The sequence below is a fragment of the Lepeophtheirus salmonis genome, chromosome 8 (assembly GCF_016086655.4).
Source record: "Lepeophtheirus salmonis chromosome 8, UVic_Lsal_1.4, whole genome shotgun sequence".
NCBI classification, from domain to species: Eukaryota; Metazoa; Arthropoda; class Copepoda; order Siphonostomatoida; family Caligidae; genus Lepeophtheirus; species Lepeophtheirus salmonis.
This window is the reverse complement of record NC_052138.2, coordinates 1,690,497-1,706,740: the sequence shown is the minus strand read 5'-3', so window position 1 is coordinate 1,706,740 and position 16,244 is coordinate 1,690,497. Positions and strand designations below refer to the sequence as shown.

General features: G+C 31.4%; 1 protein-coding gene across 2 annotated transcripts in view; it reads left to right on the top strand.

Annotated features, from left to right (window-relative positions):
- LOC121123183 (insulin gene enhancer protein isl-1) overlaps positions 1 to 16,244 on the top strand; it is a 62,083-nt gene that overhangs the window by 13,697 nt on the left and 32,142 nt on the right. For both annotated transcript variants that reach the window (XM_040718308.2, XM_040718309.2), the window contains exon 3: positions 9,386 to 9,759. In XM_040718308.2, coding sequence (XP_040574242.1) covers positions 9,386 to 9,759 — 374 coding nt within the window. The remainder of the gene's footprint in view (positions 1 to 9,385; positions 9,760 to 16,244) is intronic.

Genomic DNA, 16,244 nt, shown 5'->3' with positions numbered 1-16,244 from the left:
CCGATGCCAGAAAAAACACCCTATTCTCGGATTTCGATTAATCGTAGCATCACTACTTTAAAAAATAGTTAATGTTTTGTTTTTTTTATCCTCAAGTTTGAGTATTATTCACATCTAGCACTAATATGTTTAATTTTTTCTTTGTTTGAAGAAGGATATAAATTAAATATCTTTATTTCTTTTTCTGTCGGATTGGATTTAAGTGGTATTTTTTATATTATATTAAATATCTATGAGTGTTGATAGTCATAATAATAAAATAAATAAAAAATAATTTTCAAGTGGTGGAAGAGTAGAGTTTTATAAAGGTAAAATAAATAATAAGAAAGATAAATTACTCATTAAAATCAATAAGCATATTCGTATTTTATTATTTGAATAAGTGAGTGATGAAATGGAGCATTATTGTATGAGGATTTCTTCAGATTTTAATGGAAGTACATACATACTTCTATAAGCGAGTGAGTGAGTGAGTGAGATAGAAGAAAAAATAAAAGGGAGAGATGTAACGAAAGGATTAGCATATTCAATAAATGCTTTTGTTTTTATTTTAATAATAAAAAAAAGGATTTAATAATGAGAACGAGGATAACTCGTGGTGTATATTGATGAATGATAGAAAAGACTTTGTTTATTTAGTAGTTTTTTTGTAATGTAAGTTAAATTAATTATTAGTATTGTTAGGGTAGACTAGATTAGCTGCAAATGTCTCCTCTTACTCCCCCTAAAACATAAATAAAAAAACCTAGAGCAAAAAATATGCATTGCAATGTTCCATAAAAACAACCGAAAACAATATGGTAAGAGATGATCATACATTTAGGTTCTCGCCCCATCGTTCCTAGAGAAAGAAATATATATATAATGTATAAAGACTTCACACAAGATTCCTAGGTTATTTTGTTTAATTATCAATGCTACCATATGATCAATTAAAGGAACATTAAAAAAAATCTAATGACCAATTAGATTATAAAAACTATAAAACACAAATCCTACGTTGGGGGTTGGGGGGGGCATAGCTCCTGCAGCCCTCATACAAAGGCCCCGCTTATATACTTCATATTGAAAAGGTTTTGTGGATCCGTGAAAAAGTGATATGTTCTCAATGTAGTTGGACTACGAAATTTACCATACCTCCTCTCACCCTAAAAAAATCTTGAAATCCGTCAACTGGACGTCATGAATAAATCCGTGTCAAATAATAATTGGAGAAAAATATATTATGCTTGCAAAATGTAATAGTTTTGTGTTTGTCCAAAACTTAAAACCCCACTTCGATTGGACATCCTTCATTTTTAGATTCCCAACCCCTGTTTGTATTTGTAAAAAAAAAATATAGAATATATATTGATTATCTTGAAGACCACCGATCAGGGGCGTAGGGTTATATTTGGGGGGCGGGGGCATAGCTCAGCTGATGATAATATTATTTTCATCTATGGTCATCCTGATGTTTACGTTTTCCTCTCAATCTTCCCTATTTTTGGTGTAAATTGTTTTTAAATATATATGTATTTAAATATAATTAGAATATTTTCCTTGTAGTAATGTTATTTTAAATGTAGAAGGTTCTCAGCTCCTCTTTATACTACCAGTAATCCATTCCTTACTCCCCCAAATCATATAACATCATAAGTCTACGTCCGCCTTCCCCTTGCGCTCTCCAAAACTCCCATCCCTAAAGATACTTTCTGGTTGTAATTGTTGTATTATTTAACTACTTTTCATGTGGTACTATTACGGCGAATTCGGTTTTGTTTTTTTGAGAAAATAATAGTTTTTAGTAACTATGAGATCGTGGAATTTGTTACGAGTCCCCAGTCTATCTGGAGCCTGTTTCATCAGGGATTTCTAATTAAATCACTTTGGGGCAGCAAGACCATGATGTTTATTCATCCGGCGGACTCCATTTATTAATATTTATTTACATATGGACCTCCTGTGGACGCCCCTGATTATATACTTGTGGTATTACTGAACTAAGATAATTATTAATATCAACTGCCTGTTACATGATTTGGGGGTAGAAAAGGAATTAATGCTATTAAAAAGAGAACCTTCTACATTTAAAATAACATTAGTGGAGGGAAAAATATGATAATATATCTAAATTCATAAAGATTTATTTTATTCTACGTTTTTTAAACAATCGGCGCCAAAGATAGGCGATAATACTTACTTCAGAGGGAGAGGCTAACACCCCGACGACTTATTATTTGTATTCAATCTATGGGTTGGAGTTCCCATATCTCTTTTCACTTATTTATTTTTTAGCTTGAATGGTATTTTTCCCATTCATGAGGGAGTATATATATTTAAAAAAAAACCCGAAATTAGTTTTTTGATCCATTGTTTGGAAATATCACAATAACCGTGTCACACTTTGCACAATCACTCACAAACTAAAGCATAGATTGTCATGAAATTTTGACAGCTGGCTTTTGAAGGTTGCTACTATCTCAAAATGAGGTGAATAATAAAAAAGAAGGGCTATTTATACATGAAGTCCGGGACATTTCAGCCCATGTTTTATGTGTAAACCCCCGAGAAAACGGGATTTCGAGAGTTGTTTGTGCAGTTATTACTCACTTATAGATAGCTAATAAAATATATGTACATAGTTAGGTATGTTTTTAGTACATTAATAGAAAGGATTAGAGAGTCAACAAAGGAGAAGAGGAGAAGGTTACCAACACCGTATGTAGTGATTGTAGTTGTTGATCAATTGCTTATCAATGAATAAACAATGGGTAGCTTACTATCTATAACAGCTAAACACAAAATCAATGAGAGGTTGCGTTGAGTCACTCTCTTTCTTCCTACTGATGTACTGACTATTTATGTAATATCAATATTTGTATCAACTATAAATAACATACCTAAATAAACCCTTTAGTTTTAAGCTCACTACCTTGGAGTTGATTTGCTTCAAACACGCTAAAATGTAACACAAAAGCAAAAATACAAGGAACTCTCGATTAAAAAAATATTTAGCTGGAAATCTTCCATTTATTCATACATATGTTCTCTTATATATAAAGCAAAGATTATCTCTGGAACCACCGCTTTGCAATTGCATTTGATATAGTATTGGGTACAAAAACAGCACCTTTTTTGGGCGCCTACTCCACCTTTTCACCTTGGTCGTAGTGATACTGAAGAATGTATCGAATTTTCTCATTTTTTTTACTTCCAAATTGGAGCATTGTAAATCACAGCTGGCTTTACCAAACAGTCAACTGTAGATTAACTTTTTTTAAGTGTACGCTTAACCTTTAAGACGAAAAGGAAGGGGAGAATGAAATAAACAAGGACCGAACAGGATTACTCCAATGTCGATCCCCAATTCTACTCTGAGTCCAATAAGGAAACTTTTTTTTTGGCTAAATTACCCCGACTTGGATTGACTTTTGACGTGTCCAATTTTAACACAAGTATTTGTATGTAAATCTGCTATTTAAAGGTTAAACCTTAACTTTTATAAGCCTAATATTGCAAGGCAGAGCTGTTTTCGAGAATATTTCCTCTTTTCATGATCCTCCATGTAGAAGTGAATAGAGTTCTTTGGGGAAGACGTAAACTAATTGAGTCCATATATTTTGGGCTTAGTCCTAAGACCTTCCTCCAGAGATAGGCTGCATTGTCGAAAGTCATCTCATTTGGTCCTAATTTCTTGTTTCCACTTAATTTTGAAATCAATAAAGCTAATAAGAACCATCCTTTTTCATCGTTAACTTCATCAATTTCTGATGGCTTTTTATTGAATAATGATTCAATTCCGTAATTCCTAATTGAGTAAATTTGTTGTAAGATCTCTTGTTTTCCATTACGGTGGAGTTTTCTTTTGAGGAAATCTCCGATGGGGTCTCGGTATCCATATCCAAATGGAAATCTTTCACTATTTCTGCGGAGTTTGAGGTAGGGATACTATTTTTTTGGAGTTAGAAAATTTTGGATGTTGGTTTGCCTCGTCACGTTCTTAAAAGCTTTTCCTCATGAAAGGACATTATTCTTATGGAGAAACGACTTCAAATACTTTGCAATCCAAGTATATAGAGTTTTTTACTGCACTGCTGGAGAGCACGTATTGTCAGCTCAAAAAAAAAAAATCTGCTATTGTTTGAATCTATTTAAAGGTTACAATTTCAAAAAGAAATATTCATTGACGGCTACATACTCGTTTTAGTCTATTTTATGCAATAACAATCGCATCAACTCACTTCAAAAGACTGTTACATACTTTTCACAAATGGCTGAAACTTTGGTGAGTATCTGTCAACATTCATAGAGGTGATTAGCTTTAATTTATGAGCCCTGCCATCTTCCCGTTGAGGTGGTAAACTTTTCAGGCCACCCTCATACATAATGTATATTTCCTGCTCTAGGAACGACTGAGGCGCGAACTTACTCCACACATTGAGAAGTTGAAGAGAATAATTTCTGCAATTATAACTTTGTTACTTATAGAATATATATATATGATTATTATTGTATAAATGTATTGGGAGCTCTCTAATGAAATTATATATCCTTCACTTGATGGATTAAATTTCCTCATTTTTTTGTTCTTCCTCCTTAACACTCTATAATCGTATAACAATAAGAGCTGTCACCTTACATAATAGACAAATTATTATTATTTGCAAAACTAGTAGCTTTTGTGTAGTTCTTATTCGTAGCTATGTTTGTACTACAAGAAGAAAAAGGGGTAAAAATCCAAACCCTCTTTCTCTATATAAGGAGATACAATATCAAATTACCTTAGAGGAATCAAAAATCAATAGATATTATTGTTCAGGGGCGTCCAAGATTATATATATATATTTTTTTGCGAGACGGTTTGGTTTTGAAATTTTGAAAATTGAAAGTTTTTGAAATATTAATTTCAAAATTTAATATTTATTCTATGGCTAAATTTTGTATAAAAAATTTCTAAAATTAAATCAATTTTTTGGAAAAATACATTAGAAAAATGAAATTTTTTGAAAAAGATTCAAAAATTAAATATTTTCGAAAAAATTATTAAGTCCATAGCTAAAAATTTTTCGTGGAAAAAATTTGTAAAATTAAATTTTTCAAAAATTCAGAAATGAAATTTCAAATATTAAATTTTTTATACAAAAATTTCTTAAATTACAGAAAATCAAATTTATTTTTTAGGAAATAATACAAAAAAATTAAAAAAAATGAAATTAAATTTTGAAAAGAAAAAAGAAATTTTTTTTTTTGAAAATTAAATATTTTTTTGGAAAAAAATTATTAAATCCATAGCTTTTTATAACTACTCACAGAAAATTAAAAATTCCACAAATTAATTTTTAAAAAAAAATTAAATTTTTCGTTTTTTGAAATTTTTTTCAAAAAAAATGTAAATTAAATTTTATGAACAAATTTCAAAAATTCAAATTAGTTAAAGTATTAAATATTTTGGAAAAAATAAATTGTTAAATATTTTCTATAACTACATTTCAATTATTAAATAATTTTGAAAAAAATTACAAAAATCTATAATACTCACAGAAAAATAATATTTAAATATTAATTTTTGAGATAAAAAAAAACTTCAAAAAAAAATTAAATTTCATACAATTAATTTGTTAAAAAAAAAAATTCAAAAATCTATTGCTTTTAAAGTTTTGAAAAAAATTTTAAATAAAATTTCAAATATTAAGTAATAAAAACAACAAACAACAACAAAAATTTCTGAGAAGAGAAGAGTGAAAAAAGGTAGAATCCAATCCCTCTTTCTCTCTCTATATATAGAGGTGCAATATCAGATTACTTTAAAGGGATCAGAAATCAATAGATGTTATTGTTACAGTTATGTGTGTAGGTTGTACTTTTACATACTATATACATGTACTACTTATTTATTGATGGAAAACAGATACGAACGTGGATGTGTTATTTATTATTATTCATCATTTGAATCCATTCCTGTATACAACATGTAGTACAAATCACTCTTTTTGGGAGGGATTAAGGAAGAAGACTCTATAGATTGATCAGATACATGGAATGAATATATATTAATATTTATTATTCTATGCTAATGAGGGATTGGTCTGGTGAGGTTCTTGAGAGACCCAGGGACACTTGATCTCTAAAAGTCTATAGAACCGTGTTTGGAGAAAAAAAAAAGGAAAAGTGACAAAAATCTTATTAACTAATATAATTCCTATCATCAATTTAATCTATATATATTTTGCTATATGTCTTTAGTGAGCTCTATCTCACGATTAATAAACAATAAGGTTGCAATGTTTGAGTATAAGAAACCAACAAAAAAAACCAACAAATGAACACAATATTTGAATGTAACTCTAATGATTTATGAAATCTATCTTTTTAAATGCATTTATTAATAATTGAGAATGCTACAAAGAATTTCATTTCAACAAATACCATTTTTAATATTCTTCTACTAATAAATAATTTACTTACAATTTCCTAGATACATAAAAGTAGTTTCAATAGGTTCTTGAAACTAAAAGGATTGAAGCAATCGTAAAATAGGTCAACTCCGGTATTTTCGATGTTAAATTGTATGAATATTTATTCATAAACATATAGAAACACGATCATTCTTGCAGGTCATACTTTTTTTTGGAGTATTTTTTGTTAGAATAATAGGGCCTATTTTCTTAAGTGTGTTCTTGGGCAACGTTATGAGAGAAAAGTTAAGCGTGCATTTAAAAAAAGTTAATTTACATTTCTGTATTTGGTGAATCCATTTGTTTGTTACCATGTTCCAAATTGTCCTGTTTATGGACCCAATACAGTATTGAATCCAAGAGCAAAGCAGTGGTTCCAACGTTGAAATAATGGAAATCGTGGAGCACTTACTCCATTGCCCAGGAACCAAAGATGAAATGAGATAGAAACAAAAAAAAAGGAGAAAAAGAAAAGATAGATTAAGCCTCATGTCTCAAACTGTATAAATAAATTATTTCAAGCTTCATGGACACAAAAGAACTCGTTGCATACCCGCAGTGAGTAAGGGATTCGAAAAAACGGACATTCAAGGGAGCCCTCGTAGCAAATCCATTTTCTTTTTCTCTCTATCTCATTTTTTCTTCACTCTCTCTTAGTTTCCATCTCTTGTAGTTGGGGCATACGAAAACTTATGGACTTTTATTATGAGATCAATTCAAACATGAGTTTTATCCTTGAAATATTGTCGTGGCCTTATCTTAAATTGACAGCAATATAGAGCGTTTTTGGAGAGGTTCTTAAAAAAAAAAAAAAAAAAAAGATAATAAATTCAGCTATCAAATGCAATACTATTAAACTATTTGAATCTATTTGTCTTGAAGCTATGAGCCTCTGAATAAAAAACATCTATTTTCCACTTTAAACAAAGATAACTCGAGTTAAAAGTATGATGCAGACATTTTAAAAATGGTTTTAGAATTTTTTAACATTCAGCTTTAAAATATATTCAGCCCTATATTCAACACCGAGGGCTTAAAACTGCTTTGAACCTTAAAAATAGTCAAAAATAACAGACAAATGTATGGCTTTTTTTTAAGGCCACGAGGCTAGTAGAGAAAAAATAAGGCCATATTTGAAATCAGAGGATCAAACTCTATTAAATAGAGCATATACTGTTTTTGTACCATTTTTGCTGGTGGACAGCGTTATTAAACATTCTTTTAATTGGCAGGGTTTTACCATGTTGATTTTTGGTTTCTTTTTTAGTTTTTCTCCGATAAATGGGAGTACTACCGCTACTTAGCATACAATATTATAGAAAGAAAATAGTGAAATGAATAATTAGTGATCATAAAAACAATATATGTATAGAAGGATGGAAAGGGCATCAAATTGATTTGTCTATTCTTGCTCTAGTGTACATACATAAATGAAGGATCCTCTTCCATGTGTGTCTATAATTTCATTCTCCTTCGATTTTGATAGGGCTAACACCAGCCGTACCAGCACCCCAGAGTACTTACGTACATATTATGTTAGATATAGGAGACAAACAAGGAACCGTAAACCGTATTAACTTACATACACACATAGACCCTTCATCCTAGGGTGGGGCGAATACACATTACACACACATAACATATCCCTCTGTTTATTATTAATAAATATGCTACTACTCTCAAATAAAATAAAAAAGTCTACTCCACACCCATTACCTCTATTATTAAAAACAATAGTACATACATAGTATTTAAATAATAATAATAATAATAACGCCACGAGAAAGAATTTGAAAAAATGAAGGATATTTTATGTCTCTTGTAGATATTATACCGAGTGGTCCATTAAACTCTAAACACTTTGAATTTTAAATCTACACAACATATAATTTATTAATTAGCAATATAATTTCAAGAAATTGAATACTTTAAATAGATGTGTGTCTCAGCTCTCTTAATCATTAGGAGTAGCCGCCCTTAATGGCAATGATTGCTTCCAGGTGGCGGTGAAAGGTCTGGTATCCGCTGCAGACGTAGTCCACTGTGATGGCGTGCCAGTGCTGACTTACAGTAGCTTTGAGGGCCTTGGTGTTTGGATGACGGACACTGCAGGCCTTCCCCTCGACATGCACTCAAAAGGTTTAGTCGAGAGCGTTAGCATCATGGCTGTAGATGGACCAAAAGTGTCGAAAAATAGCTATAAAAAATCAAAAGAGTCTTACAACGGAGGAGATGGGTTTCTTTTTTTGATTGTGTCTAAAGTGTCTTCTCTTCCATCAGAAACCTTTTTCCATCCTACTTTTTTAATATATATCTGGAGAGTATGGTATGACACTCCGAGATCTCTTGCAATGCCCCTCATGGACTTGAGGTCTGGATTATTTTCTTTAATTCTTCTGGGTCCAGCCTGGCCTTACTGATGGTTTATTCAGTTATACCGTCGACGCTCAACTCTATGGAGTGTGTAAATGGAAATTCGTCGATCACGTTCAAGTGTCATTTTCTCGAGAGGAGGTATCATTTAAAAGAGTATATTGTGCACTTTCACTAAAATAAACAGGATAAATAATAGAGGAGCTAAAACTCAAGAAAGTGTCCCGACCCACGAGTAAAAACCAGATAAAATGTATAAACATGATTGCATAAAATGTTACAAGGAAATCAATTTAAAAAAAAAAAACCTTATGTATGAAAGGATTGTGCAGACATTACAGTATATGATATACATCAGGGATCACTATATACAGTGCATCACACATTTAGATATTCATACCGATACACTTTGGTTTATTTATATATGTAGATAATCACTACTGCCTCAACGTGCCGTATAGATGGTGGGGCATGTTGTGGGAAAAAAAATAAAAAATGGCAACATTCAAATTAATTTTTCCATGTTATAAAATCAGCCGATTGTTTTATTCATTATTTTCTTACTCTCCTTTCAGACTCTTTGGCTCCAAATGCGACAAATGTGATTTACCCTTCTCTAACGAGAATGAATACGTAATGAAGCTACAAAATGAAAACAAGATTTTCCATCTGGACTGCTTCGCATGTCTGACATGCGGTATCCGCCTAGTCCCAGGGGATAAGTTTGCCCTTCGTAACAACGAAGAACTCGGTACAGCACTCCTCTGCATCGAGCACTACGATCTATTAGAAAAAAGATCAAATGAAGAGGACTTGTTCACACTTCGCAATGATAACATTCTACAAGAGGGGAGCAGTGGAGGCTATCATCACCCTTCTTTTCCCGAGGAGATCATCAAGCGAGAGGAGAACGAAGGCGTATATGATTTGGAGGAGTTTGTGGAAGAAGGTAAGAAATACGTGGAGAATTAGGGACTTGATGTTAGGTAAAAAGAAATGACAAAACTATTCAGAAAAAATAAAGTTTTGGGGATTTTTTTTTTTAAATGGATTCTAAAATTCAAAGCTATTTACAGCAAATTATTTTTTTTATGGAAAAAAATTTAAAAATACAAGGCTGTTCACAAAAAATTTCAAAAATAAGTTTCAAATATGACATTTTTGGGAATTTTTTTTTTTTTGAATCCATAGGTATTCACAAAAACTTATTTTCTTATAGAAAAAAAACTGAATAAAAAATTAAAATATTTTATTTATTGGTCTGCTGCATAATTGGCCCGAATGACTTTTATTTTAAGAAAATGAATCGTTCAAAATATAATTTTTACCTCTATTTCCTCGTGAATTTTTTTCATCCTGACCAAAAAAAAGTTGTTGTAAAAAGTAAAAAATTGTTTGATTTTCTTTGGGGGGATATACTCACTCCAGCTAACCCCCTGCGGACGCCCTTGAGAATGGGGAGAATACTGTGGTAATTCTAGTTATGGATTGAACACGTGTGTTACTGTTCATCAGTCGTCGTGTGTTGTCTGAATAAATTTTAAATTTAATTTTTGGAAATTTTTTTGTGAACAGCCGGAGATTTAAAATTTTTTTTTGTACATAACTTTGGATGTAAACTTTTTTCTAAAAAATTTAATTTTCGATAATAATTTGTTATTTCTGAATTTTTTTCCAGTTTTTGAATTTATTTTTAAATACCTATGGATTTTTGAAACTTATTTTATAATTTTTTTGAAATTTTTGTAGAAAAAAATATTATTTGTAATCTGCGATGGATTTTTGAATTTTTTTTTCCAAAAAATTCAGTTTTTATGAATAGTTAATATCGTTAATAGTTTATGAATTTTCAATAGAAAAATTCCATAAACCAGCCCCCCCTAAAAATATAATTCTCCGGACGTCCCTGAGAATGGAGCGATCCCTGTGGTTGTTATAGTGATGGAGAACCATTGAACACGTGTGATGTTGTTGATCAGTCCTCGTCGCTGTTGTTTTTGTCTGAGAGTGTGGCAAAAACACATATGTACTTTATGACACCTCATTATGTATAAGAACACACACACGCTATAATAACATGTTCATGTCCTTGACATCCTTTTGCCTTTCAATCTGTTTTAAAAATTTTGAGTGTGCTGTGGATTGCATCGCATATGTATATTAAAAGTTATATTACTACGGCAAATCACTCAGTCATAAATACAACATACATCATTATCAAGAAGAACAATAATATATTATTTTGTATTTAATAGCTCGATCATAATATGTACATACATGCGAGAATTGAGTAGTTGCAAGGAACGACTTCCTATTTGGGGTCTCATCACTTAATAATAATAATAATAATCATATTGACAAAATAACAATAAATAGATAAAACCTTTTAAAATATTTGAATGCAATAATTCTTTATTATGAAAAAATAATAAAACCTTTTTGGACTTTAAAATATGTAATGGTACAGGGTGATGCTTTGAACTCTCCCTCCTTCTATATGCAAAGACAATTTATTCACCCCTGAAACATTCTTCTAATATCTTGTGTCTATCAATTTTTTGCTCCACCTATACTTACTGCCTATTTTTTGGAGTATGGTACAAACTGCATGTCTGAGTTCTTTACAAATGACCGGTTCGTCCATTGAAATATGAACATTTACGAATTCCATAATTAAATAAGGTTAAGGGATGTAAATTAATTCATATTTCAAATATATTAAAGCATAAAGAATTAGCTACAAAACCAAACAAAGCTGAGCTCTCTAGCTTACATACAAGTCGAGAAAATGACACCTGACGAATTTCCATTCGTGCACTTCAAGCACTTGGACGTCTCCAGGACCACCGTCTACGCCGTCAGCAAGTTCGAAACGTTGGAAAGAAAGAAGGGCTCTGTCATAGCGGCCAAACTGGGCTCGCAGGAGTTAAAGAAAATAGCTCAGGCCAATCCCATCAAGTCCATGAGGGCCCAAGCATGAGATCTCGAAGCTATAAAAAAAGTGGGTGGAAAAAACCTTGCGAGGGTAGAAAGGACACTTTAGACACAATCAATAAAAGAAACCCATCGGAGTTTCACACCAGACTATCGAGAGAGCTATTAAAAGAGCCTTGTGATGATGGAGAGGGTACTTTAGACACTATCAATAAAAGAAACCCATCTTCTCTGTTGCAAGACTCTTTTGAATGTTTTTTTTTTAGTTCTTTTTTTGACACTTTTGCCTCTCATACACCCCTGATGTCAACCCCTTGACTACACCTTTTGGGTGCATGTCGAAGAGAAGGCCTGCAGTGACTGTCAAACAAACACCGAGGCCTTCAAAGCCATTTTCAGCCAGCACTGGGACAACCATATTAATGATTAAGAGAGCTCAGATACACATCTATTTATAGTATTAATTTTGTTGAAATTCTTTTGTTTTATATGTATATATTTAGCAAATTGAGTGTTGCAGGGATTCTTATACCTTTTATAAACTTACATATGTCACCTGGAATATTGTTTTTTTTGTGAGCCTGACCCCTTGCTGAGTCTGGTCTCCTTATCCCCCTGAAAATAGCATTCGAACGGGTATTTTTAACCATAAGATACATGGAAAAAACTTGCATCTGTGTATAGTCCTTTGGCGAACATCACAAAAAACCAGTTCTAAAAGAAATTGACGGAAAAGTGAAGTCAGATGCCCTTGAAGTCCCCCAAAGTTTCCCGAAAAACGTTGAATTTACGGTTTATTTCACCCCATAAATTACATGGACAAAAATTTCATCAATGTACAGTACTATCTTAGGGCATCATAAAAACCAACACTGTCAACCAATTTTCGTCTAGAAAAATTAAGTCAGACGTTTGCAGCACTTTGTGATACATTCTGCATATCACTGCCTTCCTATTATGTCTTCACGGGTTGTGACTATACCTCGTCATTCCATGGAAAGGAGAAAATAAGACCACAATAGCTCATTCAGAAAAAAGAAGATGCACAGTCAGGTTTTAGTCAGCTTGTGTCAGATGGAGTCTACATCCACTATTACAGCAGTTGAAAAGTTTGTGATTGGATGTTCACCAAGAAGAAAATGACATCTGTAAATGAAGTGCGGTTCCAGTTGTTTTTGGACAAGTACAAGCCAAAGAAAGCTGAGGAATGAATCATATGTCTGAAGAAGTTGGATGACAGTTCTTTACCACCATGTTCAAGATCACTACTCCAAAAGATTCGTTACACTCATTTAGTTGCTAAATCTACTTTAGATCGACCCAAACAGATTTATCTCCCCTAGAGTATTGATGGAAGGATGTAAATGGTTTTTACCAGTTGGTGTGTTTTAAGGGCGATTCATCCCCAAAATCGTTAGATGTTCTTCGCACAGAGGCAGATTTCTTCCTGAAAGATAGTGCTGAAGGTTAGTTATAAATTGCAGGTTTGCCTAGTAAAATTTTGCGCTTTCAAAAATTTTCAAGAAAAATCAGAAAACTGAAAAAGTGGTCAAAATTCCACCCTAACAAATGCCTAAAATAATCAAACTGGTTCATATATTGGATAAAAACGGTGCATTCAGTTTAAAACTGGAAATTGTCATCCCTGAATTTCGTCCAACTAAATTCTATTATCTCAATTTTAAAACCTGTAAATGTATAACATTGTTTAGAAAATGATCTTAATGAAATTCTATTCCTTTTGTGTTTTTTCTTTAACAGCACGTTGACGAAGATAACGATAGTAGTGATGAAAATAAAGGTCATATTGAGAAAATTTTAATTCCACACTTTCCAAGACCAATTTCTTTGTAATTATCATTTAAATATGTATCTATTAACTTTGTAAACAATTTGTAACTGCAAACTTTCTTAGTCTTGATTTTTTATGATGTCCCGACGTAGTACTATGCACATATGCAAGTGTTATAGATGTGCCTTATGGGATACAAAATGGGAATTTTATAGTTACTCCGGGTACTTCGTGGCGGGTCTGACCTCAAGTTTCCGACCGATTTTTTTGTCAGTCTTAATTTTTGATGATGTCCTAACATAGTACTATACATTGGTACAGGTTATGTCCATGTACCTTATGGTTAAAAAACCGTCTGGATGCTATTTTAAGGGGGATCTGGATTTGGTCAGGCTGACAACCAAAATCTTCAAAATGTATTATATATATTATTTTGAATTACTTTATTAATTCATACTAAGACAAACTCGCTAATCCATTATTAATTCCTTTTTTGAATTCGTATTTAATTAATGCATACTAAGTACAAGGATGTACCCGTTATACTAAGACCAACTTGCTAATCCGTGTGACATACATACATGCCCGTACTACAATATTATATTATATTTGATATGCTTTTTGAAAAATATTCGTTTCTGAAATTTTTTTACAAAAAAAAATTAAATTGTATTTAAAATTTTTGTGAATAGATATGGATTTTAGAAATTTTTGTTCCAAATTTTTACATTTTAATTTTTTTGGAAAATAATCAATATTTTAAATTGTTTTCAAAAATTTGAAATTTTTGTCAGTACATATGGATTTTAGAAATTTTTTCCAAAAAATTTATTTTTCAAATTTTACATTTTGAATCTTTTTTTTTGGAAAACAATCAGTATTTGATATTTTTTTCCAAAAAATTAAAAATTTTGTGAATAACGTTGGATTTTTGAAAAAAAAACCGACAAAAAATTAATATTTGAAATTTTGCTTGTGGAAATTTTTCTTCTAGAAATTTTTCCCAAAAATTAAATTTTTTGTGAATTTTGGAATTTTTGTTTTGAAATTTATCGTTTTTGAGATTAAATTTTTAGAATTTTTTTTTTCAAAAAATTTAATTTTGTGATTAGCTATGGAATTTTTAAATTTACCAAAAGAAAAACCCTCCCAAACAAAAGATATAATCCAGCGTCCCTGGAGCACCCTGTATATTCAGTTTGGTTGTTGTAGTAGTAACATCAATGTACTCATGATGATAAAGTTTTTTGAGTTAAAGATTACAATAATGAGAATGGACCTATATTACCTATATACCTTCCTATATAGTCGTCTAAAAAAAGAAAGAGTGGTATTATATATAAAATGTGTGTGTATTGGTTGGAAAAGGTCTTTATAATCACATTCTTTTATAGAGAGAGAAAAATAAAATATGTGGGATGGAATTTTAATGGAATATGTATGTATGTATCCAAGTATGTCAGCAGCTTTATGTATAATAGATATACAACCATAGTTAAATACTTATTTCTTAACGACAAATACGTCGTGTGTACATAGATTCAATAAAAGTTGTCCATGTTGGAGTTCTTGGGTCGTTGGGAACTCATAGTATAGATTGAAGAATCAATGGATCTACATAGTTCAGGCATGTCCAAACTTTTGATATAACGGGAAACATTGTCACTTCAAATATGTTTATGGGCCATATAACCTATTAAATTAAATTTATGTGAAAAATGGTTTTATAAATTATAACTATTAAACACACATTTATTTCAAAATTAGTCTAAACCTAATTTTTCAAGGCCAAACTGATTAAGAAAAAAAAAAAAAAAAAAGGATGAAACGTCATAGCTCAATCGACAACGTGCTCGGAAGAAATTATTCTCTTGAACTCAATGAGTGTAGGTTCGTGCCCTGGTCATTCCTAGAGAAAGAAATATACTTTAAATATATGGACTTCAAAGAAGATTCATATTTCAGATGGAATAAATGTAATAGTATAATGTTTACATATGCTTAATCAGTGCAACTCCATCTGACCAATGAAATGAACATTAGGAAAACTTCTTTTAAACTTTTTGTAAAAATGTATATTTTGATCGAATGACCTTCTTTTTTAGAAAAGAAATCCGCAAAAAAAAATTATTTTCTCTATTTTTTCATAATTTCTGTTTTTCACATGGCGATAATTTTTCAAAAATACTACTTTAAATGAAAATAAGTAGTGGGGCGCAATTAAACATTGAGCGGGCTGCCATGCGGGCCACGTGTTGGACATCCCTGATATAGATTAATCATAAAATGTGTACTAGGTAGTGTTGGATCAGTACTACTAGGACTGATTACCAAATCAATCTCTCCCCTGTCATTTTTTTATCGGTCAGAGTTTTTTTACCGTTCAAAGTCGGCCCTTCAGTCCTAGCTATCTTTATAGCTATTTTTCACTCATAGCTCTAGGATTGAATAATATAAAAATGAAGAAAATAATAAATGATACCAAGAACGTATATTAATCAGTTCCAGTCAGATACCTCCTTCTTTAAACTCCAGGTATCTTGTCTCTTGAAAGAGGTTATGTTGAACAGCTGAAAATACATAGTTAGTAACTATTAGATCGGACTGGTAGTCTTGCATTCTTTTCAGTTTTTTTAAACCGATCCAACACTAGTTCTAGGACATGTTGCTAAAAAAACTTATTGTCGAATGACCACTTTGCTGAACAG